The 27428-nt window shown below is 41.1% G+C and overlaps 1 protein-coding gene across 2 annotated transcripts in view; it reads right to left on the reverse strand.

Moving 5' to 3' along the window:
• Positions 1-26584, reverse strand: part of SCAF4 (SR-related CTD associated factor 4) — a 45431-nt gene extending 18847 nt beyond the window's left edge. The window contains exons 1-13 of one of the 2 annotated variants that reach the window (XM_053386587.1): positions 26345-26584; positions 12196-12279; positions 11750-11794; positions 10360-10521; positions 9291-9426; positions 7452-7591; positions 5607-5783; positions 5215-5312; positions 4668-4776; positions 4388-4558; positions 2692-2771; positions 2042-2226; positions 1456-1556 (exon numbers count right to left, since the gene is read on the reverse strand). In XM_053386587.1, coding sequence (XP_053242562.1) covers positions 1456-1556; positions 2042-2226; positions 2692-2771; positions 4388-4558; positions 4668-4776; positions 5215-5312; positions 5607-5783; positions 7452-7591; positions 9291-9426; positions 10360-10521; positions 11750-11794; positions 12196-12279; positions 26345-26374 — 1518 coding nt within the window. In that variant the 5' untranslated portion in view covers positions 26375-26584. The remainder of the gene's footprint in view (positions 1-1455; positions 1557-2041; positions 2227-2691; positions 2772-4387; positions 4559-4667; positions 4777-5214; positions 5313-5606; positions 5784-7451; positions 7592-9290; positions 9427-10359; positions 10522-11749; positions 11795-12195; positions 12280-26344) is intronic. The other variant, XM_053386588.1, reaches the window with a different exon arrangement.
• Positions 26585-27428: the final 844 nt, after the last annotated feature.

A 27428-nucleotide genomic window follows, 5' to 3' on the forward strand; every position in this document is an offset into this window, starting at 1 on the left:
TCCAGAGAGCCAGTGTGGTGTAGTGGTTAAGAGCGGTAGACTCGTAATCTGGTGAACTGGGTTCGCGTCTCCGCTCCTCCACATGCAGCTGCTGGGTGACCTTGGGCCAGTCACACTTCTTTGAAGTCTCTCAGCCCCACTCACCCCACAGAGTGTTTGTTGTGGGGGAGGAAGGGAAAGGAGAATGTTAGCCGCTTTGAGACTCCTTAAAGGGAGTGAAAGGCAGGATATCAAATCCAAACTCTTCTTCTTCTTCTAGCCCTCAACCTTAATTGCCAAGGGTCTCAGTTTGGTCTGCAAGGCCATTTGCCACAAACCATGTCCACTCAACAAACACATGACATCATTCTCATGGTGCAGCTCCCTCTTCACTTGCAGGAAAAGGTTTGACTTCAACTCACTACCTCCAAACAGAGCAATTTTCCTCTGCAACAAGCACCTTTGAAGTCAGTCTGTGAATCCAAAGTGCTTTCTGAAAATGGAGAAAGCAACACACACACACCATACTCTACTGTCAGCTGCACTAGGCAGTTTCCACTAGGCAGTGCAGCCAATACCAGACACCTGCAAAGGAAAAATTCTCCATTTACGGTTTGAATCCAAACCACTTCCTCCAAATATACTTCAAGGGAGCTGACTGGCGATTGCAGCAAACTCATTTGAAGGCATGCTAAGAGCATCAATTGGCACACCTATGAAGTACAGTGGTACCTCAGGTTAAGTACTTAATTCGTTCCGGAGGTCCGTACTTAACCTGAAACTGTTCTTAACCTGAAGCACCACTTTAGCTAATGGGGCCTCCTGCTGCCGCCGGAGCCCGATTTCTGTTCTCATCCTGGAGCAAAGTTCTTAACCTGAAGCACTATTTCTGGGTTAGCGGAGTCTGTAACCTGAAGCGTATGTAACCTGAAGTGTATGTAACCTGAGGTACCACTGTAGGTTGCTGTAACCACTAATCAGCAATTATATAGACTTCAACTTTGATAACTGTCCATCACCTGATGTCCTGCACATCTGTCAAAGTTGGCCCATGGGGGTAGGGAAGCTAAGGATCCTGCCCACTGGCCAGATCCAGTTCTCTACTCCTGGCATAAACCAAGATACAATGTCTGTACAGCAATAGAGGAACTGGGACTTGCGTGTTTTTAATATTTCTAAGTTCTTAGAGGTTTCTGAGGAAATACATAATGTTGATTATGGACTTTATTTGTTTGCTGCATCTATTACTAATATTCCGTACTGTTTACAGCAATTTCTCACATCAGAACATTTAAAATGTTGTCTTTTAAAAAATCATAGCTCTCAAAATTTTTGGATACAAGTATTCAATTTGTTTTTAAACAAGTATACAAATTTGCTAGCATGTGTTGCAAAAAAATACTACATGAATCACTCAAAATGTTTTCAGCTGGATGATTTTATTTTCTCGTAACTTGTATTTTATTTCATACTCACATTTATAGATTCAATTGGTCCAAACTCTTCTAGGAGACCTCCAACATCCTGCTGCGATGTTCGTTTATCCAACTGGCCTACCCATAGTGTTGTACTGCAAACTAAAAATGTGACAAGTCAAAGATGACTGGCAACTTGAATCACAAGCTAGCAATGATTTGGAAAGTATACATGAATCTGAATGGGTAGGATCTAGAGTCCCTTGAGCAAATGCAAAGCTCCTCCAGAAGGAGACATCTCTCATTTCCAAACTCAGAATGAGAGGCTAGAGCTTGTCATCATCACCAAAAACAGGACACTACTAATCATGGTGAAATTAACAAGAACATTTGTGCATTTCTGGCCCATCTTTTAAAAATATATACTTAGTTTTACTACACTGGTGGCTCTCAAACTTTCCGAGGACTGCGGCTCAGTAATAAAATGGATTTAACACAGTGATGCAGAGTATCAGTTTGCCATTCTGACTTTGCCTACTGTTCTGAAGTGCTATCTTACCGGAAAAAGAAAGCAAGGACAAAAACACATTTGACAGCATGTATTAATACTGTTCCATCTTGCTAAGAAAGACAGAAATAATACTCACCACTAACAGTTTCTGTTTTCATTGGAGGAAGGCCTTTTGCTCTGCGCTCTTTCTCTCTCTCCCTTTCACGCCTTTCTTGGGATCGGGATCGAGGGGAATGGCGGCGCCTGTCCCGGGAACGGGAACGACGATGGCGTGATCTTCTAGTCCGAGAACCAGACCGTGATCTTCTCCTTTTGGGTGATCTAGTATTTAAGGAAGATATTAAAAATACAGAGTAAGTTTTACATTCATAGGTAACTTGCTGGCTGCTACTGAATTCTGCCCATCCCCAAATCTGAGAATTGTTATTGTATAGTAAGGCTTGTCCTTTGAGAGCAATGTGAAAACTTTCCCTTTTAAGATCTTTATTTCTGGCTATCACTGCCCCAAAATGCAAAAAAAAACACCTCTAAGAAGCCGACCCTGCCTTAGAAAAACCACACCCCATTTGTCCCTACGTATGCCTTGTATGAAATCACAAAATGCAAATGATCTATTCTTGAATGTAGCACTTACTGAATGGCAAAGTATAAAACCATAAATAACAAGACTGTAGGATAAGAGATTAAAAGCTTTCAGCTTTGAGATTTTTACATTATTCCTGTATCTGGATACACTCTAGTACCTATTAATGGATTATAAATGTACATGTAATTGCTACTTCGTACCTTGATGCAGATCTAGATCTTGACTTTCTGCTCTCATGCCTCTTTCCTTCGTGAACAGGAGGCTGATCCACTTCCATTTCCTGGGGGGGGGGGAGGCAAGGATTTATTACCACAGCTGTTCTTCAGTTTCACTTTTTGATCAGTTTCAAATTTAAAACTAGACAGCATTTGAAATGTAAAGATTTTCATTTGGTTCAAATTACAATTCATATTCACTTATATGTACATAAATGTACAGACTGTAAAAACATGATTCCTTAAGAAAATGCTGTTTAAGTGGTTTAATTAACATAGTTAAGGATGTATCTTACTAAATAATATTTGGAGCAAACCTACTGGAATCAATGGGCAACAGGTGTCATGATTAACTTAATTTCACTGATTTGACTGGGTCTACTCAGAGTATAAATTTAGTTGGATATAAACTCTTGCAGCAAATGAAAACTAGTAAGTGGTGGAAATCAATCAATCATTTTGCTTCAGCAAAATGCTAAACCAATCACATTCTATCTAAAGTATTAGTTGTAAAATAAAGCATGTAAGCTTGACAGGAATATCCAACACCCTTGCTAATCCATATATAATTTGAGCTGAAAACAGGTGTATTATATTATCTGAAGTAACTAAGGTATTTGTATTTCTAATGAGCAAGTTTAACTTCTTTAAGTGAGAATTTACTACCTGCCAATTCTGTCCAATAAAGCATTATACAAACTAAAAACTTCTACTCAGTGCAGTGTAATGGATACATCAGTTAAATTAAGAGATTTCTGCTGTTACAGTTACTGGACAGTGAAATCCTGGCATAGATGTAATCTATTTACAGTAGCCTCACAACTTGTGTGGGGGTTATGTTCGGGGGGATTGCGCAAGCACCCCTACCTGTCCGATGCTGGCACGCTGAGCAGACATTGCTCCACACATATAGAAGCTCTCCGTCTTGCTTATGGGGTTCTGGGAGGGTCTCATGGGAGCTTAAAAGCAAGGTGGAGAGCTTAAAAGCTCTTTCCAGAGTGGGAAGACCTGGTACCAAAATAACTTTTTAAAAGTTCTCTGGCTTGTGTGTGTTTCATTTGTGTGCTTGCAGCGAACTGGTCAGCAAATACGTAAAGCTGTGATTGTGCAAGTTAAAGGTGTGCAAGTGCTTTTGCAAAACCATTAAACCATTGTTTATAGTTTATAGAGATTATAGTCAACAGAATACTTTCTAGTTTGTTAGCTTGTTCATATGAAGGAAAGGCATAAAGAGTCTGTGTGCACTGCCAAATGTTTGTTCATGTATCATCTTATTAAGCCAAAGTACGATTGTCTGAATAATGCCTATATTGCCTTTTTGATCAAGGACTAAAATTGGAGATACAATAGCTGTAGATTCCTTCACAAAGCACATATTAAAGTATACAGATTCTAGTGCACATTAGAAATTTTTGAAACGATTAAGCAATTAATCTACCATACCATCATAATGTTCTGCCGCCGCCACTTTGGGTGACTAAACATACTAAAACTCAGTACTCTAAAGGAGTCTAACCTGTACTGGAAATCTAATGTGACAAACACATCCAGATAAATTAAAATAGGGTAAGAAACAGTGACCAAAGCATACACTATGGAACTCTTGTGAACAGTCCTGAGATTTCTTCCTGGGTGCAACATATGGCACTAGGGCTGGGGGGAAAGATAGCAAGTTATTTACCTGCTGATGTGTATGTTTCTGTGTATGTGGTTCATTTTGTGCTGGAAAAGAAGGCTGGAAAGGTTGTTGCACCTGGGGTGAGGGTTGCATCCCAGGCTGAGCCATGGGAGGAAACTGTGAGGCAGGTAGAAGTCCATAACTTGGCATTTGTCCATTTGGAGGAAGTGGGACCTTGTAGAAAAAAGAATATATAGGTATTTTCCATTAATTTAAAATCAAGAACAAGCTTTCAAAGTACTGCATGTCTAAGTACTATGCATAAGGGAAATGTTTCCAATACCTGGTGAAGCATAGGTTCCTGTTGCATTCCAAGCACTCGTTGCTGATACTGGTCTATATTTGGGAGCTGGGCATAAACTTGTTGCTGCATACCTTCACCCGGAAAACCACTGAGCAATAAATATGAGATTTTAAAGCAGCGTTTTAAGGACATAAAATTTAGTACAGTAACCTAGGCTGCCATCAGTGCTCCCCTCCCCATGATTTTTTTCCATGAATACAAACTTCCCCTCTTTGCTCCCCTCCTTCTGTTGCTTTTCTTTGTCAAGACTCTAGACTGCAGGCTCATTAGGGATGGAAACAGTATTCTAGCTGTTATAATGATGGCACTATTTAAGTATTTTTTAAGCTGAGGTGGTAATATTCAACTGTAACTGCAGGATAGGGGCTTTTTGTTTTGCTTAGCGAACTGATGCATATCAAATATTGCATAATAAAAGAGTTCAAAACAATGAAGTCTAATGAAGAGAACCTATATATGCAACATTAGGCTTCTATAACATCACCTTAAATTTTTAACATCTACTGGTCTGACTCATAAAACTTACAATGTTGGTTGAGAGATTGCAGGAGGTGTTGGGTCCTCTTTCTTGGTGTCTTCTACTGCTTCTGGTTCATCATCATAGTCAAATCGATCCAACAGCTTCTGAAACATATTACATTGAGCCAACTCTATTTTCTTCAGTAAGTAATGAAAGACAAGTAAACAATATTAGTACCACTGACAATGTAAGATCATTTTAAGTTTTGCATACCAAAGTATGGTTCACCAGAAACCAGAAAGGGGGGGCGGAAATGTCACATGCAGTGGAGGTGAAATCAAGACTCCCTGAATACTTGTTCTCATAGCATGAAACAGTAATTTGGCATGGCATTCCACACAAAAAAAACAACAACAAATCATTGAGTAAATTCCTTTTCAGTACAAGAAAAATATTACCTTATCAAAAGATGTCTTTTGCTCAGGTGCTGAGAAATCGTGTTTTTGTTCGGATGGTTGCGTTGCTGTAGTCTGCAGCTGGGCAGTAATAGCATGGACCTGAGCCATTACATTGTTATCTATCACAGGAGATTGAGGTTTCGGAGGCTGCTGAAAAGTCTGAAGAATCTGTTGGAGCTAAAATAATAAAACTGCAACTATTAATATCTTCTTAGGAATGATCATGAAAACATCAGAGGCATAATAAATGTACAATAATTGATGCCTTCCAACAGGTGGATATCTGCTCTCCCCACCCTCCAATCAGGCAGGAGTTACTGCTATGTCTGGTGGGTATTATGGTACAAGGCAGCTGCTCTTGTGGCTCCTCCTCTGCTCTGTGTTCTTAAAGCTATAAGGGAGCACAGAGGTAGCCACAATAGACAGCCACAAAAGAGAGCTTTCCATGGAAACCTAGTAAAGCACTGATGATCACATCTGAATATTCACACTCTCCCTTCTGCACTTAAAAGTCTACTAGACCTCAAGAGAAGTGCTAGTACTATGCAGATGAGTAGACAGCTGGCAAGAGAAAAGAAAGGACATTTCTTACTCAAGCAGACAAAGGTCAGACATGTTATACATATGCATGATTTATTTTCAGACCAGATGTGATCAGTAAACAGCAGAAATATTGATTTCACTATTCACTAATGCAATTCAACATATTTTCAACATCTACATGCAGCTGCTGGGCAAGATCATAAGGGGGTTTGGGTTCAGTGTTCATCAATATGCGGATGATACCCAGCTCTACCTCTCTTTCAAATCAGAACCAGTGAAGGCGGGGAAGGTCCTGTGTGAGTGTCTGGAGGCAGTTGGAGGATGGATGGCGGCTAACAGATTGAGGTTGAATCCTGACAAGACATAAGTACTGTTTTGGGGGGAAAGGAGGCAGGCGGTGTGGAGGACTCCCTGGTCCTGAATGGGGTAACTCTGCCCCTGAAGGACCAGATGCGCAGCCTGGGAGTCATTTTGGACTCGCAGCTGTCCATGGAGGTGCAGGTCAATTCTGTGTCCAGGGCAGCTGTTTACCAGCTCCATCTGGTACGCAGGCTGAGACCCTACCTGCCCGTGGACTGTCTCGCCAGAGTGGTGCATGCTCTAATTATCTCTCGCTTGGATTACTGCAATGTGCTCTATGTAGGGCTACCTTTGAAGGTGGCCCAGAAACTACAACTAATCCAGAATGCGGCAGCTAGACTGATGACTGGGAGAGGCCACCAAGACCACATAACACCAGTCTTGAAAGATCTACATTGGCTCCCAGTACGTTTCCGAGCACAATTCAAAGTGTTGGTGCTGACCTTTAAAGCCCGAAACGGCCTCGGTTCAGTATACATGAAGTAGCATCTCCACCCCATCGTTCTGCCCGGACACTGAGGTCCAGCGCCGAGGGCCTTCTGGCGGTTCCCTCAGTGCGAGAAGCCAAGTTACAGGGAACCAGGCAGAGGGCCTTCTCGGTCGTGGCACCCGCCCTGTGGAACGCCCTCCCACCAGTTGTCAAAGAGAAGAACAACTACCAGACTTTTAGAAGACATCTGAAGGCAGCCCTGTTTAGGGAAGCTTTTAATGTTTAACAGACCACTGTATTTTAATATTTTGTTGGAAGCCGCCCAGAGTGGCTGAGGAATCCCTGCCAGATGGGCAGGTTATAAATAATAAATTATTATTATTATTATTATAATTCACTAACAAATTTCCACTAATGGTTTTAAAATAGAATAGTTATATATTCTGCATTAGATAACCATCTTATTATCTTAATTTGAATTCTGTATTTTTGAACAAAAAGTCTCTGCTTGCCTGTTGTCCTTGTGTTGTCTGAAATAACTGGGCTACAGCTGCAAAGGCATCAGAGCTGGGCAATTGCGGCACAGCAGGTACTGAATTGGAAGCAACTTGAAGAGGCTCAGATGGAATCACTGTGGCAGGAGGTGGTGAACCTATAAAATAAATTTAAATGCAACATTAAGATTTCAACAATTCCCACTGATAGCATTGCACTTTTACACTATAATGCAAGTTTTTAAAAATCAAAACTTGGGTGGTCAGTCTGTAGACCATTCGCAAATATGGTCAGTAAGTTTTTTTTTTAATTCCACGGGCAGGATTCTCAAAATTAGACATCATGTGGCAATGCTTCATTGCCAAACACCCTCATGCCCTGCATGCCACAACACAAAGTATGTATTTTATTGTATTTTGAATATTTTTTGGAAGCTGCCAGAGTGGCTGGGGAAACCCAACCAGATGGGAAGGGTATAAATAATAAGTTGTTGTTGTTTTAGGGCCAGGTGAATATATGGCTGTAAGTATATGCTAAATATTCTTAGGGCCAAACTAAATTTGACAATAATCATGCAAGTGGTAGTTACATAATTGTGTTCTGTACAGCAAACAGCAGCCACAGGTGAATGGGGGCAATGATTAGGACTACATGATTAGGTCTAGTTTCATCGACAGTCCCATATAAACTCCTATCTTTTTCTCTTTCTCTGTATTTCAGTAATCATACTTCTTTGTCATACTTCTGTATAGAAAACCATGATGATGATTGATGACAAAGTTCAGGAAAGCCTTTTGTAGCTTAACGAACCTACAGACTGCAAATTTTTTTGGGGGGAAACCTTTATAAAGAATATTGATGATTGAATGGATATATGGAGAACTGCTTAACTGTTTAAGGTTAATATACTATTACACACCCACCCCAGTATTATTAATGTATTTGCAGCAATTTGTATACCACAACATATAAAATATTAGAGTTATATACATCCCTAGAGGTGTTTTGTCCATTAGCATTTTTAAAGTGCTTACTATTTAAACATCTCTAAGTGGTATACAAAAATATCACGAAAATAAAACAGTAGCAAAGCAGTATTAAAACAAACACAAACAACAGGAAAAGATAAAAAAGAATTTCAGAAATAACAGGATTCAATCTTATGGACCAGGGAAAGCCTAGGCAAAAAGGTATGTCAACACAAGATGCCAGAAACACATAACAGATTATGGTTCACATATGGCAGAGGGAAGGACATTTCACAGTGGTAGAAAATACTATTTGAGGACCAGTAATTTCCCTGTGATATTCTGTAGTGTTGTGCTATGAGTGAAAATTTCCCTGTGATCCTAAATGTGATATTGTGATACTGCAGGAGCAAGTGATATTGCTTAACTACTGAGCAATCTAAGGGGTGCCCCACTTATACACGGATGCCATTTCTGGTAACAGAATATGCTGTATAGTATCCAAATCATTGTGTATTTTATTTATTAGGCCATCTTAATATTTTCAGCCAGACTCATCAAGAACACAGCAATGGGTAGAAATAATTCTATTCAAAATATGGGAAGAACAAAAAAAAAATGTTTTCACAGTACAATCCTAAACATACACATGTATAAGACAGTCAACCAAAAGGCTCTTCACAGGGCTCTTATTCTATAATACAATCACTTAGCCAAAACATGAACTTTATCATATTTTTAACACCAAGAGCTACAACAACAAAAATCTATCTCCAACTTTTGCTTGCAATTAATTCAGCCCATTCTATGCAGATTAAGGCAAATAAAGTCTGAGTTTGATAACATAGGCCCATAACAGAAAATAATGCTTTAACTAAGATTTCCTACCTTCATTGTTAGTAGTATCTTCAGTCATTGAAGCAGTACTGCTAGCTCCTGCTGCCATGTCGAGGAGAGGTTGAATTATTTCTATTTTAAACACTCCATTTTTCTGCCATAAGTTGAGGACACGAACTATCTTACTCTGTTCAAAGAAGGGATGTGTAAGTACACTTTAAAAAAATCTTCATTTGCTTAATTAAAGCTTAGGCAGTGTTCAGACAATACTGTCCCCCCGCTTCAGTTTTATACATCATGAGATCAGGTAATGGACACATGCACTTTGTTTCCTATCACCTAAACAAATGTGAGACATCTGAGTTCAGATATCTTCTGTTCAGAGGGGAGACAAAACAAGGTGCATGAAACCAATCAATCTCACAATGCACAAAGATGAGAGCACAAAAATGCCATCTGAACAAGGCCCTAGTCCTTGCATGCACACACACACAAAAAGAGATTAGTACAGTACAAAACTTTTGTACTTTGTTTCCTATGCTTTGTAACATTCTGTGACTTCTCCAGGAAATGACTGTGGACAGGAGCAACAGTGAGAAGGAATGGAGAGATCAAATCCCATACAATATTTTTCATGACACACTTTATGGACCTCCGAACTTAGTAAATGAGGCTACTTTATTCTATTCTAGACATGGGAATCAGTTTTGTCAGCATAATACATACAAGCAGCAGGAACCCAAGCCTGTTCTAAGTCACCAGCCACATCTAGTCTGTGTTGCAGCTTTACTATCAAATAGAATAAAATCCAGCTCACATGGCTTTCTACACAGAAGAGAAAAGTTCCTCCATAAGAGCTTTTAGTCATGAAGTGGTGAGGAAGAAGGGCCTCAAAAATTTAAAAGCCAACTAGAAAAGAAACATTTAACATCAAGGCCTCATTCAGAAATAGTATCCAACAATCAACAATGTGTGTTTGTACATGGTAGACCAAATATAGTAGGATCAGAAGATATTCATTTCTCTCTCTCTCTCTCACACAGACACACACACACACAGACACACACACAAACAAACAAACAAACAACAAGTCGAAATGCTACAAGAAATTGAGTTATACCTTGTCTTCTGTTGGACAGAGATATAAATACTGGAATGTGGCTGTTATATTTTTACAGAATCTTGGCCCAAAAACATCCTTATCTGTTCCAAATTGATGACGAGACTGACGAACAATAGAGTCAATAACATACAATCCAGGAACTTTGTATTCTGGTTTACACTAAAGAGAGAGACAGACAGAAAGAAAGTCATATAAGTAATATACATTTTATAAATCCTAACAGTAAGCTCTGTATGATCATAAAACAGGCCTATCATATTAGCATGAAGTTAAAAGTCCAGAAAGCAGGGGAATGAAAAACAAACTAGCAGGTGCCATACAACACTATAGACATTCCACTATAATTCCTGGAATTTGAACTTTTTAAACACTGATCTCAGAAATCCAGTCACATATCAGGCAAGATATGCACTTTAAAAATATGCCTATGAATATACATTAATTTGACTCAGTGATGGTTATTTTTCATAATGATGTCATAACTACGATGTTTTAATGTACATCACCAAATGTTTTTAAATGACTTGGCAGTTCAAAAATAAATAATCAATGTACAATAGAACAAGCAGACTAAGCCTGCCCCAACATGCCCTGCCTTCGTATTAGTTGCATGTTACCTAGATCACAGGCAGAATTGACACAGCTAAGGTCAAGAATGTAGGCCCTATGTCCCAAAAACTCAGTAACATCAAAGTTTTCTGGCATCTAGAGATGCAAGAAGGGGAGATCCATACACCAGCTTTGCAATTCGCTTTCCAGCTCCCAATCTAGGCAGGCTAAACTTCCTCATCTCCTCTTACGCCTTGTGTGCTTTCTTCTTCTTGCAGGTGTATTGTGTATTAGTTTAGTGGTGGTTAGAATTAGCTATTTCTCACAAACAAAGCCAAACAGCGAAGTTGCAACCTGTGCACATTCAACTTGCATGATCAAAACTTGACACGCTTGGCGGCCAGCCAGCTGGTATCACACAAGTTAAAGCACACAAGGCAGAGAGTCTTGCTTACCAGGCTCTGGGAAGATCTCACTCTGGGAAGCTCCTGCAAGATCTTGCCTTGTTGGGGGGGGGGGAGGGGGGCAAGGCCCATGCTTCCAAAAAGTACGAATGATCACACGGGAGTGGTTTCGTGATTTTTCCAACTACACAATTTTGGCTTTACATACAATCCCCCAGAACAAATCCCCATGTAATATGCTATATTTCTGCACAGTTATGGAGCTATTACCATTGCCATAATTAATATATGCAGTTGCTGAGTGATTTCCCATAGAACTGCTAGATGCACATATTTTGATTGTATGTGCGCTAAAAAACAACAACCCATTTTTGGGGGGAGAATGTAAATTGCTGAATCATCAGTATATACAACTTAATAAATATTTCATTTACCTTTTTTATAAACTTCTCTACAATCTGGACTACGTGTTTGTAAAGCTGAAAGAGAATCAAAGAACATTTGAAATGTTTAATTTCATAATATGTTTAAGAAATGTGAATTTGTTTACCTTAAACATTAGCATATAAACTCATATCAAACTAAGCAAAAGGAAATATATCATAGGTCATTTTATTAAACTAGTCCCAACTTGCATTTATAACTATCTCCAAATCATCTCAAAGGAGTGTTTGAAATGGAGTTATTTTTAAAAATTACTTTGACTGTGATAAAATTATACATTAAAAGTATTATAATTAAAATTATTCAGTATCTGTAAAATATTAATAAGTGAGAATGACTCTCAGTCCATGTGATCTTTGAAAAAACACAAAACATGCTACAAATGTTCAAACCTTTCAAAATTTTGTACAAAATAAAATACTCTTTACCATCTCACCTTAATAGCTTTGATGGCAGCTTTAGTAATAAGAATCATCTTTGCACGAGAAATAGGAGGTTTCATCTCCATCAATGAGAAGAGCTAACATGGTGGGGTGGAGAGAAGAAGAGAAACCAAAAATCGTAAAACACAAGTAACTGAAATGCAACTTTGTTACTACACACCTTTTGATGAACTCTTTCCATCCCAGTTAAATGCTAAATAGCTCCAGAACTAAAAACTAATTACCGTAGTTCAAATAACAGTGCAAGTTGTAAAGCTATTTCTGAAATTATGTCACACTTAGAAAGTGGCATATGTTCCAAACTGCACCCATAAAATGTTATAAAAATGGCTGATCAGACTATTCTGTGCTCTTCATATGAAGCTGAAACCTGTATCTCAGGCAATTCTCCAGACTTTTGTAGTCAAAATGCACTCTAGTCTCTGCCACCACTCAGGGGACTGCAGGTGTACACCCGTTGTCCATTGTGTTCCTCATCCATCTGCCTTCAAAGAAGCAATGACAGGGAGCATGTTTCCCCTACCCTGCCAAAAAGGACACACTGCTCCAACTCCCTGTTCACCTGGGACTGCAGAGCTGAAAAGAAGCACCTTCTGGCATTTACCAGCAGACAGGGAACAAAGGGCTGATGGGTTGTGAAGGGTTTTTATGTTTTTGTGTGAATGTTTTATTTTAATATACTAGAATCTGCTTTGAGGATCATTCAATTGAAAGGCAGGATAGAAATCTTATAAATAATGAATTAATAAAACAGGAACTCACATGAGAGGGTGCAGGAGTCCCAAAATATATTTAGGGGGGGAAATTAAGGAGGCAATCTCCACCCTCACCCCACCCAAAAAAAGGAAACACAGCTCATTGAGGACTGAACATGCTCAGTTGCCACAGAATGCTGAGGGGGAGTAGCTGGAAGTCTGAACAAAAGCACTCGGCACTGCAATGTTTTGTCCCAAAGGTTCCCTCAAATAATCAAGTGCCTATCAGTTTGGAGGTGAAATGGGACCAACCAAAAACAAGATATAGGTTTCTACATATTCTGGGGACTCCCTAGGAACACAGAAGTATTTAAGTTTGTAAACCAAACTAACAATAAAAAAAATTCAAAACCCATATAACAGGCTGCCAATGGTTTCTGAGCTTCCAAGACGTCCAGAATGCCAAGATGGCAGGTGAGGAAGAGAGAAAGAAGCGTCAATTGGCCGGCTCAAGTTCCCAAGAGCTTTGTCTTCTGGGAGTGGGGAAGACTAGGGTTGCAGAGCTTGTATATGCCATGAGGTTATAAAAAACCTCCCTTCCCTCCACTATGTAGGGATGTTTTGTAACTTTCGTAATATATAATGCCGCAATATATAATGGAAGCAGGCATTTAGAAAAAAATGAAGACAGTAATGATGCTAGTTTCCAGACATGCTGCTGTATATCCTCTTGGGGAAAAGAGGCCAGCTAACAAGAAAACAATCTCAGAAAGCAAATAAGGGATTCAACAGAAAGAGAGGCACCAAATTTCAGCAGAACAGTTAGAAGCAGGACTAAGATTTAGACAAATCCCCAGTTATAACTTGCCAGTCTAAATCCATAATAAATATTGATACGAGATCCTCATACACTGTAAATAATTAAAAAGCTACCACACACTGTTAGACAAAAGTTTACTTTAATACCTTTTTATTCATTCACAGTAGCACACTTGAATCAAAATAGCCTCAATAAATTGTATCCTTAAGTTTGTCTCTAAAACGGCCTAAGGATTAACTCAACCAAAGGTTTCATTTATACATTTACTTGTTAAAGTTTGCAGCTCCCCCCCCTTTTGTAATATCATGTTGGTATTTAGAGGCTAGAAGAACAGTAGTCAATGGTTTTATATTAATATACAAATGCCAAAGTAAAAAAGCCATGTCATTAAAAGACATCCGCCTTCAGCTAAGTAAGCGATTAGTACAGGCAACTCTCATTTTGTGTGCATCACTTCAAACCCAGTAGTAGAAGAAAAAGTGGGCCTAATGGGGCAGGGTGGCCAGAATGGGGCAGGTTTATGTGTACGCCAACGTGCACAATGACTTGGAACTGAACTCCCGAGCAAAACAGGTGTTGACTGTGCTTCCTATGTTTGTGTCCAAAACCAGTCCACCATCACATAATGGCTGTCAGTGCAAGTAAAGGTAAAGGGACCCCTGACCATTAGGTCCCGTCGTGACCGACTCTGGGGTTGCAGCGCTCATCTCGCTTTATTGGCCGAGGGAGCCAGTGTACAGCTTCCGGGTCATGTGGCCAGCATGACTAAGCTGCTTCTGGCGAACCAGAGCAGCGCATGGAAACGCTGTTTACCTTCCCGCTGGAGCAGTACCTATTTATCTACTTGCACTATGATGTGCTTTTGAACTGTTAGGTTGGCAGGAGCAGGCAATGGGAGCTCACCCCGTTGTGGGGATTCGAACCGCCGACCTTCTGATCGGCAAGTCCTAGGCTCTGTGATTTAACCCACAGTGCCACCCGCGTCCCGTCAGTGCAAGTACTTCACTCCTAAACCAAGTTTAAAAATCAACATTCCTAACAGCAAACTCAGATTGCTTAGTACCAACAAAACAGGAGCCAAAACAGGACCACTGAGAAACTAGAGGGAGATTATCAGCAAACTGAGGTAAAACACAATGATCACAGAAGTACATTTTGCGCAACGGGGGAAGGGGAACGACAACGACACAACAGCCCAGCAACAATCTCATATTGTGTGCCGTATGGGGGCGGGGGAACCAGAGAACTGGTCAGCAGGAGTGAATTAGCCTACATTTATGGTATCCTGACGGAGAACATGGTTGGCCAGCCCCTGAGCAGGGACACTATTGTTAAGGGCTTAAGACAAAACAAAACATTTGTAGGTCTCACTTGCTATGCTCAAAATCAAACAAAAAGAAAGGGCATATCCTTGGCTTTCTAGAATATCGAACCACTGCTGAAAGAATAAAGCCAGGATAAGATCACATACTTGTATAAAAATTAAGAACCTTACCATTTTAGGATCAGATTAAACATTAAAAGGGCCACGTGGCTGCTTGTTGAGAGCTATATCCCCACTTTTCCCCAGTAACATCCTGTAGATGAAGCTGCATGGCATCATCATGCTAATATTTCCTGCCCCACTCTACTAGAAGTCACACATCTTCAGCAGTATACAGGCAACCAGTACAATTATTGTAAAACCAGTGTTATACAGTTACAATGGTACACTGCTCAGCACTCTGAAGGCTGAATTCTGCATTAGTTGCAGCTTCCAAAGTTGCAGCTTCTTCAGAAATAGCAGCATATACAGAACATAATACAAACAAAAGATTACTAATGCATAGGTTAAAATTAGAACACAAGAGCCTGCAGAACCAGGCCAATGCCCATGTAGTCCAGCATCCTGTTCTCACAGCGACCACCTAGATGCCTATGGAAAGCCAAAAAGCAGAACCTGAATGCAGCAGTGATCTCTTCACTTGCGATTCCCAGCAACTGGCATTCAAGGTCATACTGCCTTCAACAGCGTATGTAAGTTACTGTGGCCAGGCTAGCTCAGTCCATAAACAGCAGGACCTGACAAAGCAGCTACAGCTGGAAAAAGGCACCACGCGCCACCAATGCCACCCAGCATCAAGTGCCAATGCTGGAACAAGGAGTACCTCAAACTATGAACCTACTCCTTCAAGGCGACGGCAATCCAATCTGTAACAGGTTGTCTATCTACTTCCCAGACACATGAGCTGCCTACACACACACACACACACACACACACACACACACACCCTCCATCTCAGGATTCAGTCTTAGTTTAAAATTACTCCCAGAATAATCTACAGGAGTCAAAATCACTATATAAGCTTATAAAACCCCAGTATATATATATAACTTTAAAATACCTTTCTTTTCCAGCTATAACATTCAGTTACCCAGCAAAACTTAGTTGTTTTAATCATTGGTAAGATTTTGCACAAAATTTACAAATTTGGATTGGGGGCTCTTTGTGGCCTCAATTTCATCTACAAAATATATGCAAACCATCAGCAACCTCACTCTGAACAAGAGGCCAGATTTAAGGGTAACGATCAAATATCTTCCTTCAAAAGAATCAATAAAGCCCTCAGACAGCCCCCAATTACCAGTGTGAGAGAATGTGGAACCTGTGTGTGTCCTGTAGCTTATGTTTACCAAAATCCTTCCCATAATGTTTCATGCCATATCAGAATGTTGCAATAACGAACAAGTGGTCCTATTCAGAGCAAGACATCCAATGAGGCAATATGTACCATCCAAACACAAGCATGGCATAAAATTCTGGTTATGATTCCACCAGAAACTAACAACTCATTTACAGGGTTCTGCATGGAATAAAAGTGAGACTTTTTTCACCAGCATGCCATTAGCAAAGGAATTAGCAATGAAAAGCTTAGGTCTGACTGGTACACTGAAAATCAGAACTCTCTCTCCCCCCACCCCCCCAGTTCTTTCTTACTGAGAATTGTCAGCATCAGCAGTTTTAATGTCTGTTAAAGGACCATGATTCTCCTTTCTTCAATGCATATTGAGCAATTTCAGACCAGAATGCCAAGCCTGAGATTGTTCTTTATTATAATAAAACTAAAGGTGACATAAGATGGTTTTCATACACTTCCATGATCCAACTGTAGCCAAAGGTGGGTTTGTTTTTCCAAATACTTTACAGTATATGTTTAAATGCACGTTTTGGGAAAGCTGAACAAACCACAATGGTGTGAACATCCCAAAAGATGTTTCTTCTCAGTAGGCCTTATCCCAAGGTCAATACCAACTTTGGGATGTGTCTAGAAACATGGTCAGCTTACCTGGAACATCAAGACAGGCAGCCTCAGAAACGGAAGGCCTGCTTTCCACTGCTAGCATCTACAGAGAAATGTGTCATCTCCGGAGTCAATGCAATGACAGAAAATCAGAGCCTCGCTGTTTTATGCAACTTTTTCCTGTCCTACACGCGCCATTGCAAAACGTGATGGTGCATATATTGCTCAAGCAGTATGTTCTATGACTGCCAGTTCTATAAAATGCTTTTGTTATTACATGTAATTTGTAATTACTTATTATTGCACTGCTATAGTGATATATCATTTTTCATTTAGTCGTGTCCAACTCTTTGTGACCCCATGGACCAGAGCACGCCAGGCACTCCTGTCTTCCACTGCCTCTCACAGTTTGGTCAAACTCATGTTCGTAGCTTCAAGAACACTGTCCAACCATCTCGCCCCCTGTCGTCCCCTTCTCCTTGTGCTCTCCATCTTTCCCAACATCAGGGTCTTTTCCAGGGAGTCTTCTCTTCTCATGAGGTGGCCAAAGTATTGGAGCCTCAACTTCACGATCTGTCCTTTCAGTGAGCACTCAGGGCTGATTTCCTTAAGAATAGAGAGGTTTGATCTGCTTGCAGTCCATGGGACTCTCAAGAGTCTCCTCCAACACCATAATTCAAAAGCATCAATTCTTCAGCGATCAGCCTTCTTTATGGTATGCATACAATGGTACAATAATACTGAAGTTCTTAAAACTGTGGGGTTACTTAGTTCCAACACACTGTCATGTTTTGTATCTTAAACTATAGGGTATCCTTCACCTTGATGACTTATGTGCACCATTTTTTACTTGAAAATGGTGTCATGCTTAATAACTTCCACCAGGTTTATTTGCATCACTTCCTAGATGTATACTTAATCTCAAACCCAGATTGAAAGTCAGTATTTCTATCAACTGAGGGTTAATCATCTGCGTTCCCCACTAAACAAATTAATCAAGATAAAAACCACACTGCCAGTACATATTCAAGTGTAACAGCAATACTGAGTTAGTTTTCACTGCTCTGACTTCCACACATTTTTAGAAAATACTCTTAATCAAAGCTAAACAGATTAACAACACTCCCCAAGTGTCTGTTATGGTATCAAAAGTATGTTCCTCCAGGTACTGCTAGTGAGACTAATACTTTTAAGATAGACTTCCATTTTCTCCTGCTGTTGCTCTACTGACAGTGAAATCTTGCATTGTAATGGCAAGCTTTCAAGATTAAGAAAACTGCTATATTCAGATGAGTGGAAGATGAGGGAAATGGAAGAAGTCTCCTCTCTCCTACGCAATGCTAAGGTGGCATGAAGGAAATCTCTTTCTCCTCCCTCCCTATACCACTAGGAATGAGGAGAAGAGTGAGTCACTGAGGAGCAAAGTACAGTATGAGATGCAGAATCTAGAGTCATCCAGTGAAGCTGAGATTCAGAACAGAAAAAAGGAAGCATTTCTTTGCATGGCGGATACATAATTTGTGGAATTCACTACCAGAATGTGTAGTGATAGCCACCAACTTGGATAGCTTTAAAATGAAATTGGATAAATTTATAGAAGATAAGGCTACGAATGGCTACTTGTAGTGATGACTATTACCTCCAGTCTTGGAGGTAGCATTTATATTAATATCAGTTGCTGGGGAACACGAGTGGAAGAATGTTATTGCACTTGTGCCCTAATTGTTGGCTTTCCGTAGGAGTCTGATTGTCCATTGTAAAAACATAATGCAGGTTTAGACTGATACAACAGGACTCTTACGTTCTTTCGAGGGCAAGCATCTGAGTCAGGGATTGTTTGATCTGAGTGGAAGAAGCAGCTGCAGAAAAAGAATTGTCTGGAGAGTACATTTAGGATCTATTCAAACTTCCTTGTTGTAGAAAAAAGCCCTCTGGTCTTTGAGCTGAGGAAATGTGATCACAGCTGGGGAAGCTTGCTTCTCAACTGTAGGAAAAAGGATATGTGAGGATTGAAGCTCCTTCCACTTCCTGGTTCAGCCCTGGGTGTCCCATCTTCACAAATCCAAAAGCGATACAAGATGGAGTAATGTTTCGAAGGTAATGACATGATTTTTAAGGAAATATAGATTTGCAAGGAATCCCTGCTCTTTTAATACTAAATATTAAAGGACAGTTGCAGTAGTTCAGTTTGGGGCATGCATGGAATAGATTTAGTAAAGGAGTATCTGGCAACCTTGAGTTTTCAGCTATATGATCATGAACAGCATACTGGTAGTATGGACAGGGCTTGCATTGTCCAACAAGGATTTACAGAAAAAATAATTCCCACTTCTGGTGGCAATACTTTCTTTTTGAAGAAGAGACTTGGAAGTTTATATCCAGCCACGTAAATTCCACTGGTGCACACCACTCTAGCCTCATAGCCAAAGTAGAAGAAAACTGCTCATTTTTAGAGCTTCTAAAGTATGTGTTTTTTTTACAGTGTGGAACAACCAATAGCAACAACCAGATTAGACTGGCATCATGGACATCAGAGAAGACACGTGTGTTAAGCTGACTGTGGAGGAAATTCAACAACACACATTTTAGCACCAATTTTCTGCCTTTGCTAGCTCCTTCTGCCTGAATCCATGCCTTACTCCATTTTGTATCTTTTTGCACACTTATGATTACTTCATTAGGACATTTTTGATGTGCTCATACACAGCAGAACTACAAGTCATTTATTTGTTCCATTCCATTTAAGGAACACACAAGATAGTTTACAACAGGGGTCGCCAACTTCCAAGAGACTGCGATCTACTCACAGAATTAAAAACTGGCAGTGATCTACCCCAGTTGTTGAGCTTTTTGGGGGGAGGGGAAAAAGCCCCGTTTTTAGGGGGTTCGGGATGCATAAGTTGCTTAGCTTTGGGAGGAGGGCACAACGTTTTTACATTATTTTGGGGTCAAAGAAAATAGCAACTCACCAAAGGATCGCTGGGGGGAAAACAGCCTTGGTTTGTAAACTCCGTCTTCTGGTGCATGGGTACTGACAATGACAGTGTCCCTGGATCATTTAGCACCTCTCTTGAAACAATTGCACTGGCTACCTATTTGTTACAAAGTCTAACTAATGATGAATATAAAGCCTTAAACACTTTTTAATATAAAGCCTTAAACACTTTTTAACAGCTTTGAGCTTTTTGAGGTGTGGTTTTTTAAAATTAATCAATGTGTATAAATTTTATGATTTCAAACCAGCTTAGGGCTCAACTACCTGAAAGAACACCTCTCCTGCCCAATTATATTCTGTTCTGGATCTGAGATCACCAGGCACACAGTTTTATGTTGCAGTATCATCAGTGGGAGTTTGGTTCGCTGGAAACCAGAACAGGGCTTTCTCTGCAGTGGCACCCTGGTTCCGGAATGCTCTCTTGCCTGAATTCAGGCAGGCTCCTACACTGAGCTGTTTTCAGTGACAGTTTAAAACATTTCTGTTCTTCCAAACCTTTGAACAACAGCAGTGAGCTTTTATTTTTGTTTTCAAATACGAGAAATACTGTGGGGTTGGTTTTTTTTACTATTTATGCTTAAAGGTTTTTTATTCATTTACTGTTGTGGTTATCTACTGAATTTTTTGCACAGAGTACATATTCTGTAACATTAGGGTAAGGGGTTAGATATAGGTTTTTTATCTATCTTTCTATAAAAATACTAATCTAGGAATACTGGCATAATCAGAGCTAAGAGCTAAGCTATGTTCAGAAGTCCCTGGTTAAAATGTCACCTGCCCAGATACTTCTAAACTATCAAGCAGGGCTTAAAAGCTACAGCCTTAACCCACTGCTCACCTCCCCAGCAACTGGTGTTCAAAACCACACTGCCCATAAATGTGGACATGTCATTTATTTATTATAGCAAATATTGTTGACAGACCAGTCCTCCATAAATTTCTCCAATGCCCTTTTAAACCATCCAAGTTGCGGGCCATTTCAACTTTTGATAGCAGCGAATTTAATACATTAATAAAATGTTGTGTGAAAATGCACTTCCTTTTGTCTGTTCAAAATCTACTGTCAATCACTTTTACAGCTCAAACTCGAGTTCTATTATTATGAGGGGGTAAAGTTTCTATCTGTTCTCACCAAAGCATTACTGATGTTTCAAAAAACAACCCACCTGACTTATTTAGTAAGCCCTAAGAGATGGGAAATCATCACTATTCAACAAAGGTTTTCACTTCCTACAGAACACAGGGTACAGATCTGAAAACAGAAGACTGTTCAAGACATGATGACAAGCTGGAGGACATTTAAGTATGAAAATGGTTGAAGTTTTTGTTATTTATTTATTTCCTTTCCTTCACCCTAAGGTCAGATCACATTAAAACACAGTATTAAAAACAGCTTAAAACAACTTACAATAACAATAATAAAGTGTGTCCTAAAATATACAACTCATGTCAAAAGCCAGGATAGAGGTGGCTATTTAGCATTCATTCTCCAGAAGCTGTATAATGGTGACAGACACACCGCTATGGAGAGAGTTCCACAGCTTCCAGGCCGCCACCATCACCCTGATCTCAGCACCTAAGAGGGTCTGTAAGGAAGGAGGCAATCTTTCAGGTATTTGGGGTCTGAGTCATTTAGTGCTTTAAACACTAATGTGAGTGCCTTGAATTAGGCCCAGAAATGAACTGGCAACAAGTGCAGTTGGGTTAAATCAGGGGTTATACAAGACCTAAATGGACCCCAACCAGTAATCTAGCTGTTGCATTTTGAGCCAACTGAAGCTTTGTGGTCAGTTTCAAGAGCAGTCCCATGCAGAGCTCATTGCAAGAATCCAATCAGGAAGTTACTAAAGCATGAAGTACAGTGGCCAAGTCATCTCTGTCCAAAAAGGATCGTAGCTGGCAAACCAGCTGGAGTTGAAAACAGACATTCCTAGTCTCCAATATTCCCTGAGTCTCCAATGTTGAATCCAGGAGCACTCCAGAACTGTTAATCTGTTCGTTCCAGGGGAAGCCACTTCCCCACCTCTTAGACAAAAGAACCTGGGGCACATAACACCTTACTGTTTTCAGGATTCAGTCTCAGTTTAATAGCCCATGTCCAACCCATTACTGCCTCCAAGCACTGGTCTAACACCTCAGCCACCTTTCCTGATTCAGATGAAACAGAGAGCTAGCGTTAAATAGAGCTAAAATAACAAATCCTAACAAACAGAATGACGGATCTTCATTCTAGGGAAAATAAGATGGAAGGCAAGTGTAAATAGGCTGCTATCAGCTTCCAAATATTAAAAATGATAAAAACTATTGTTTTTTTAATTGCATAAGGAAAGAAACAGAAAATGTTTTAAATATTTATTTGTATTTTATTTATTAAATGTGTATACCACCTTTCATCTGAAGATCTCAGGATAGTTCACAGAATAAAACCACAAAGTACATAATAAAAACAAGAACAAAACAAACCAGTACCCCACAAACACAATACAGCAAATATAAGAAGAGGTTGCAATTAGGAAATAGGTTTTGCCTTCCTCACCTTGAAATACCACAAGTGCTACACCATTTGTGTTAATTTATCTAACATCCAATTGCCAACCATATCCTAACTATATTTATGCCCAGCACAAAAATGTTATCTATGGTATTAACGAAAAGCACTATATATAATACAACAGATATTACAGCACCTTATATTGACTGCTGTCAGCAGGAAGTATCCAAAACCAGTACCTTCGGATATCACCACTGGAATACCCACTGTTCTGTTACTATTGTGTGTTAGATACGAGAATCTCCAGAAGCATCCAGATTTCAAGTAAACTATCACCTAATTCTATTTCTGTTTCCCCAAGAGCAGGGGTAGGCAACCTAAGGCCCATGGCCCGGCCCATGCCTGCGGACAGTCCGGGAATCAGCGTGTTTTTACAGGAGTAGAATGTGTCCTTTTATTTAAAATGCATCTCTGTGTTATTTTTAGGGCATAGGAATTTGTGTTCATTCCCCCCCCCCCCAAAAAAATAGTCCAGCTCACCACATGGTCTGAGGGACTGTGGGCTGGCACACAACTGGAAAAGGTTGCTGACCCCTGCCCAAGAGGAATATAGTGTCTAGATGTCAAAAGCTGAATACACGGTATTGGAGGGGATACTATCAATGAAGATTGCTGGTGTCCTCCAAATGTTTTAGACTACAGCTCTAATCAGGCCCACCCATCAGACCCTAACTATGTTCAGGAACGATGGGAGTTGTAGGACAGCAACATCTAGAAATGAGTAGGGGTTCAAGCACTTGAATCACTGGGTGTCCTCCAACTTTAGAGTCCCACAATATGTAAATAAATTTCACTTTATGGAAAAGAGAACACATATCCACAACAGATGCTAGAATATGTATGTACTCTGAATTATTTGAAATTTTAAGCCCATTACTGCCCATTTATACCTTATTTCTCATGGTTTAAGACAATCCTTTATGACAACACAAAATATGTGATTATGGCATCTGGGCCACAGTCAGACCTAAAATGTAAACAAGCTATAAAAATGTTCAAAAAGTGAAAATCTGCACAGTAAAGTTGAGCTTTTTCTTTTTCTAGTTTTGCCCCCCAAAATTAGACATTTTTGAGCTTTCCTGAGCTAACTCAGCAAAAACAACACTGCCAACATCAGCTACCATACGTCCAGATTTCCCTGGACATTTAGCCGATTTCTACCCAGACACTGCTTGCGGCTCCAATATTCTGGATACGGCAACCCTTGACAGAAAGGAGTTTTCCATAAAGTTTCTATGGTTGCAATCCAAGGCACAATTAGAATTATACTCCACTCAAACCAGTAGGATTTAGGTCTAAGAATAAGTTACCAAGCATCACTATTTATTCTGGACTTAGGAAACAATCATTTTACTATTTCTCTGAAAGATAAAGCCTACACAATATACGTTAAATTTGTGGGCATGTAAAATGCCACAATGGCTTGCATTTTTCTCGTCTCTCTTTTTCTTCAGTGCATTTGTACTACAATGATGCTCCACAGGTCTCATTCTTCCATTTATATCTAAACACAGAATATCAGAGCAGTACAGAGAACTCTGAAGACAGCAGCCACACACCTGTACTATGATCTCTACCAAGGTGAAGCAAAGAGGTCAGCATAGCCACTTCCTGGCTTTCTGCCATAACACAATGCATGAAGATGCAGTAGCCATTCTAACACTTAGCTGAACATTTTGAGTACAGTGGTACCTAGGGGTAAATACGCTTCAGGTTACAGACTCCGCTAACCCAGAAATATTGCCTCAGGTTAAGAACTTTGCTTCAGGATGAGAACAGAAATTGTGCAGCAGCAGCGCAGCAGGAGGCCCCATTAGCTAAAGTGGTGCTTCAGGTTAAGAACAGTTTCAGGTTAAGAACAAGACCTCCGGAACGAATTAAGTACTTAACCCGAGGTACCACTGTACTTCATCTCAGGAGCTCACACACAGTAATCTTAGAAAACACTCTGAAATAATACTTACTACCCCAAGCAATTAAGCAACTGTTCATTCTCTTTATGGAAATCTTACACAAACTGTAATGCTTTTTCTAAAGTTGATGATGATAGCATTTATAAAGTTTTACATACAATACTGAAAAGAATCCATTTGTTAATTAAACACATCCCATACACACCCAGCACATGCACTACAAGTTCTACTAAAGTTACCCAAAATACTTTTCATGCAACTGAGCATTTATAGGTCCGTGTTAAGACAAATTAGTAGTACTGAACAAGCCCCAGGTGGCAAACTGAACCTGCCACTTATGCATAGCTGTTTTGATATTTCGTATTGGGTTGTGTAGGACCCAAAGAAAGACAACCAGAGGTGTGTATGGCTGTCATAATGCTGTGCTTAAATGAAGGGCAATATTCTGAAGCTTAATGTACTCTTTCAGTTCTGAACATTAAGTTTCATAACTGGATGTTTAACTGGAAGGCCATTGATATGCCCAAATATAAAAGCATTTACAGTGAGCAAACTTTACAGAGTTTTCTGTTCAAAAAGCATATACAGTGATTTAAACATTAAAGTCTACTTTATGTCCATGTAAACCTGCATTTATGCACACTTTGATTTATCTGGTTATCTGCAGCAGAAATCACATTAAGTTGTAAATTTGCTGCAATCTTTATGTAGTTTAATAACACTTGTATCCATTTTCCAGAATTCCACAGCAGTACACAGAAACCTTTTAGAGAAGTAGCAATGTTAGTCCGCTGAAACAGACTTTTATGAATGTCAACTGTTAATACACTAAAACACTAGCAGCAGCCATTCAGTTTCAATGCGATTCACCAGACACTTCAGCTCGGAATTCTTCTGGCATTCTGTTGTGAGAATATGCCCAATGTTACCTTTAAAAAGCAAGTTTCTGATGTTGGCTAGGAACTCTCTGCTCCTTGAGATCAATTCCCTCACTTTTCCTGCCCACCACAACCAGTCCTGAAAAGAAGGGGGAAATCTTCCGGATTTTCTATTCACACTCGCGCCATATGCACGATAATTTGAAAACCGTGTACATTATCTAAGATATAATCAGTGGGGTAGCTTTTATTCATTGCTAGATTCTGCAACGCAAGGGGTTCGCACAGGATCACAGAAACAGTTGGGATGGTAACTTTAAATACAAAACTTTTTGATGGGTCGCGTAATAGGGCTGGAAATAACATGCCCTCGAGACGCCTAATCTCTTCGCACGTCCCGGATCTTCATCATCAAATGGCTGCAAGAAAAAGGCCAGAAACTTCCTCTTCACTCCGCCGCCACCCCGCACCGCGATCTCCTCGAAGTGCGCGCTCGCCCACAGACACACACGCACAATATACTTAGGCCCCCTTCCTCCCCACCTACCAGCGAAGCGCTACCCGGCACGCGCGCATTACTTCCATTCCCGGCCTCTCCCTTGGCCTACAGGGCTGACCTTAAACAGCCCGGCCGGGTCTCCCCAGCAGCCGGGCCCGGGATAGAGGACCTCGGAAGTGTGGCGAAAGTTCTTAGGCCCCCTTCGAGCTTGAGGGAAGTCGCGTGTGCCGCGGAAGGGAAGGGGGCTGAGGAGAAAGCGGCCCCTGAAGCCCCGCGTCACCCGACGCAGCGCCGCCGCCCACATGCCGGGCCCAGGAGAGGCCGCCGCACACCGAAGGGCGCTGGCAACTCTTTCCCGTCGGCTACTCCGCCTCAGACCAGGCCTGCGAACTCCGGCCTCCAGCCCCAGGCTCCAGAGCGGTATCAGCGGCCGCCAGCCGCTCCCAACCCCCCACCACCAACAGCCGGGGCCTACCCGTCCCGCGCTCCCTTGCCGGGCCCCGTCCCCACCTCTTGGTTGAAGGCGTTCACAGCCTCCATGGCTGTGGCTCGGCGGCCTCTTGCTACCGCGCGCGGAGGAGCCCCGAAGGAAGCGGCGGGACGTCGTTCTCGTCGGCCTCCCGCCTTCAGGGCCTCGGCGCTAACATGTCCGTTTGGCGGCAGCCCGCAGCGCGTCTCGTTGGCGAGGCAGCCGCGCAGACTGTCTCCCCCTCAGCGGGACGGCGGCGCCCACGCCGCGAACAGCACCCTGGGATAGCGCAGGCCTCCGAGTTGCGCGCCACCCATCGGAAGAAAGGAGAGCAGCGGACCAAACCCCCGCCCCGCCCCCGGAGACGGGCATATCAACGAACAAGCGCGTGCGCTTGAGGAGGGCCACGTGACAGAGCTCGCCCTTTTGCCTCGCGCCCAACGCTTTCATCGCCTGTTTCCGGACACTTCCCCCCCCCCCGCCCCGACGTCGACCTCGCTTTAAGTCTTGGGAAAGGCAGCGAGTTGAATCCTCCGCACTTTAACTGAGAAGGGGCTGGACGTTGTGCCAAAGGAAACGTGACTGCAGCCTCAGTGTTGCCCATTTCATCCCATAAAAGTCAATATTGGCTAGGGTGGGTTTTCGAAGCAAGCAGCAACCGTTGTTTCCCAGGTATCCTTGCAAGCATAAGAAGGCAACGCAGAGCAGGAGAAGAAGAGCCTTCAGAAATATGTACAGCAACTGAGGGGAGTAGTGTTCCTACTTAGACATAGGAAGATGACAGGGGCTTCTGATAAATAAATGTCCCTATTTTCATTACTCAAACTTGGGAGGGTGTAGCTGCAGTTGCACAGAGCTAAACATATTGAGGTTTTACTGCCTTAAAAATGCAATGGGTTCAGAAGTCACGTGTCAGACTCTCATGCTTTGTTTTCATTAGTTGTCAGCAGAATGTAACAGGGAGCCGTTAATCAGAATGCTCTTCTAGTCTTACTGAGGCAAGACAACGGTCCAGCACATCCACTGCCACCCCTGCAGATGTACAGGAAAGGTAGAGCTGTGTGCCACCAGCATACTGCTGACAGCGCACTTCAAAATTCTGCATGACCCCACCCAGTGGCTTCA

The sequence above is a fragment of the Podarcis raffonei genome, chromosome 4 (assembly GCF_027172205.1).
Source record: "Podarcis raffonei isolate rPodRaf1 chromosome 4, rPodRaf1.pri, whole genome shotgun sequence".
NCBI classification, from domain to species: domain Eukaryota; kingdom Metazoa; phylum Chordata; class Lepidosauria; order Squamata; family Lacertidae; genus Podarcis; species Podarcis raffonei.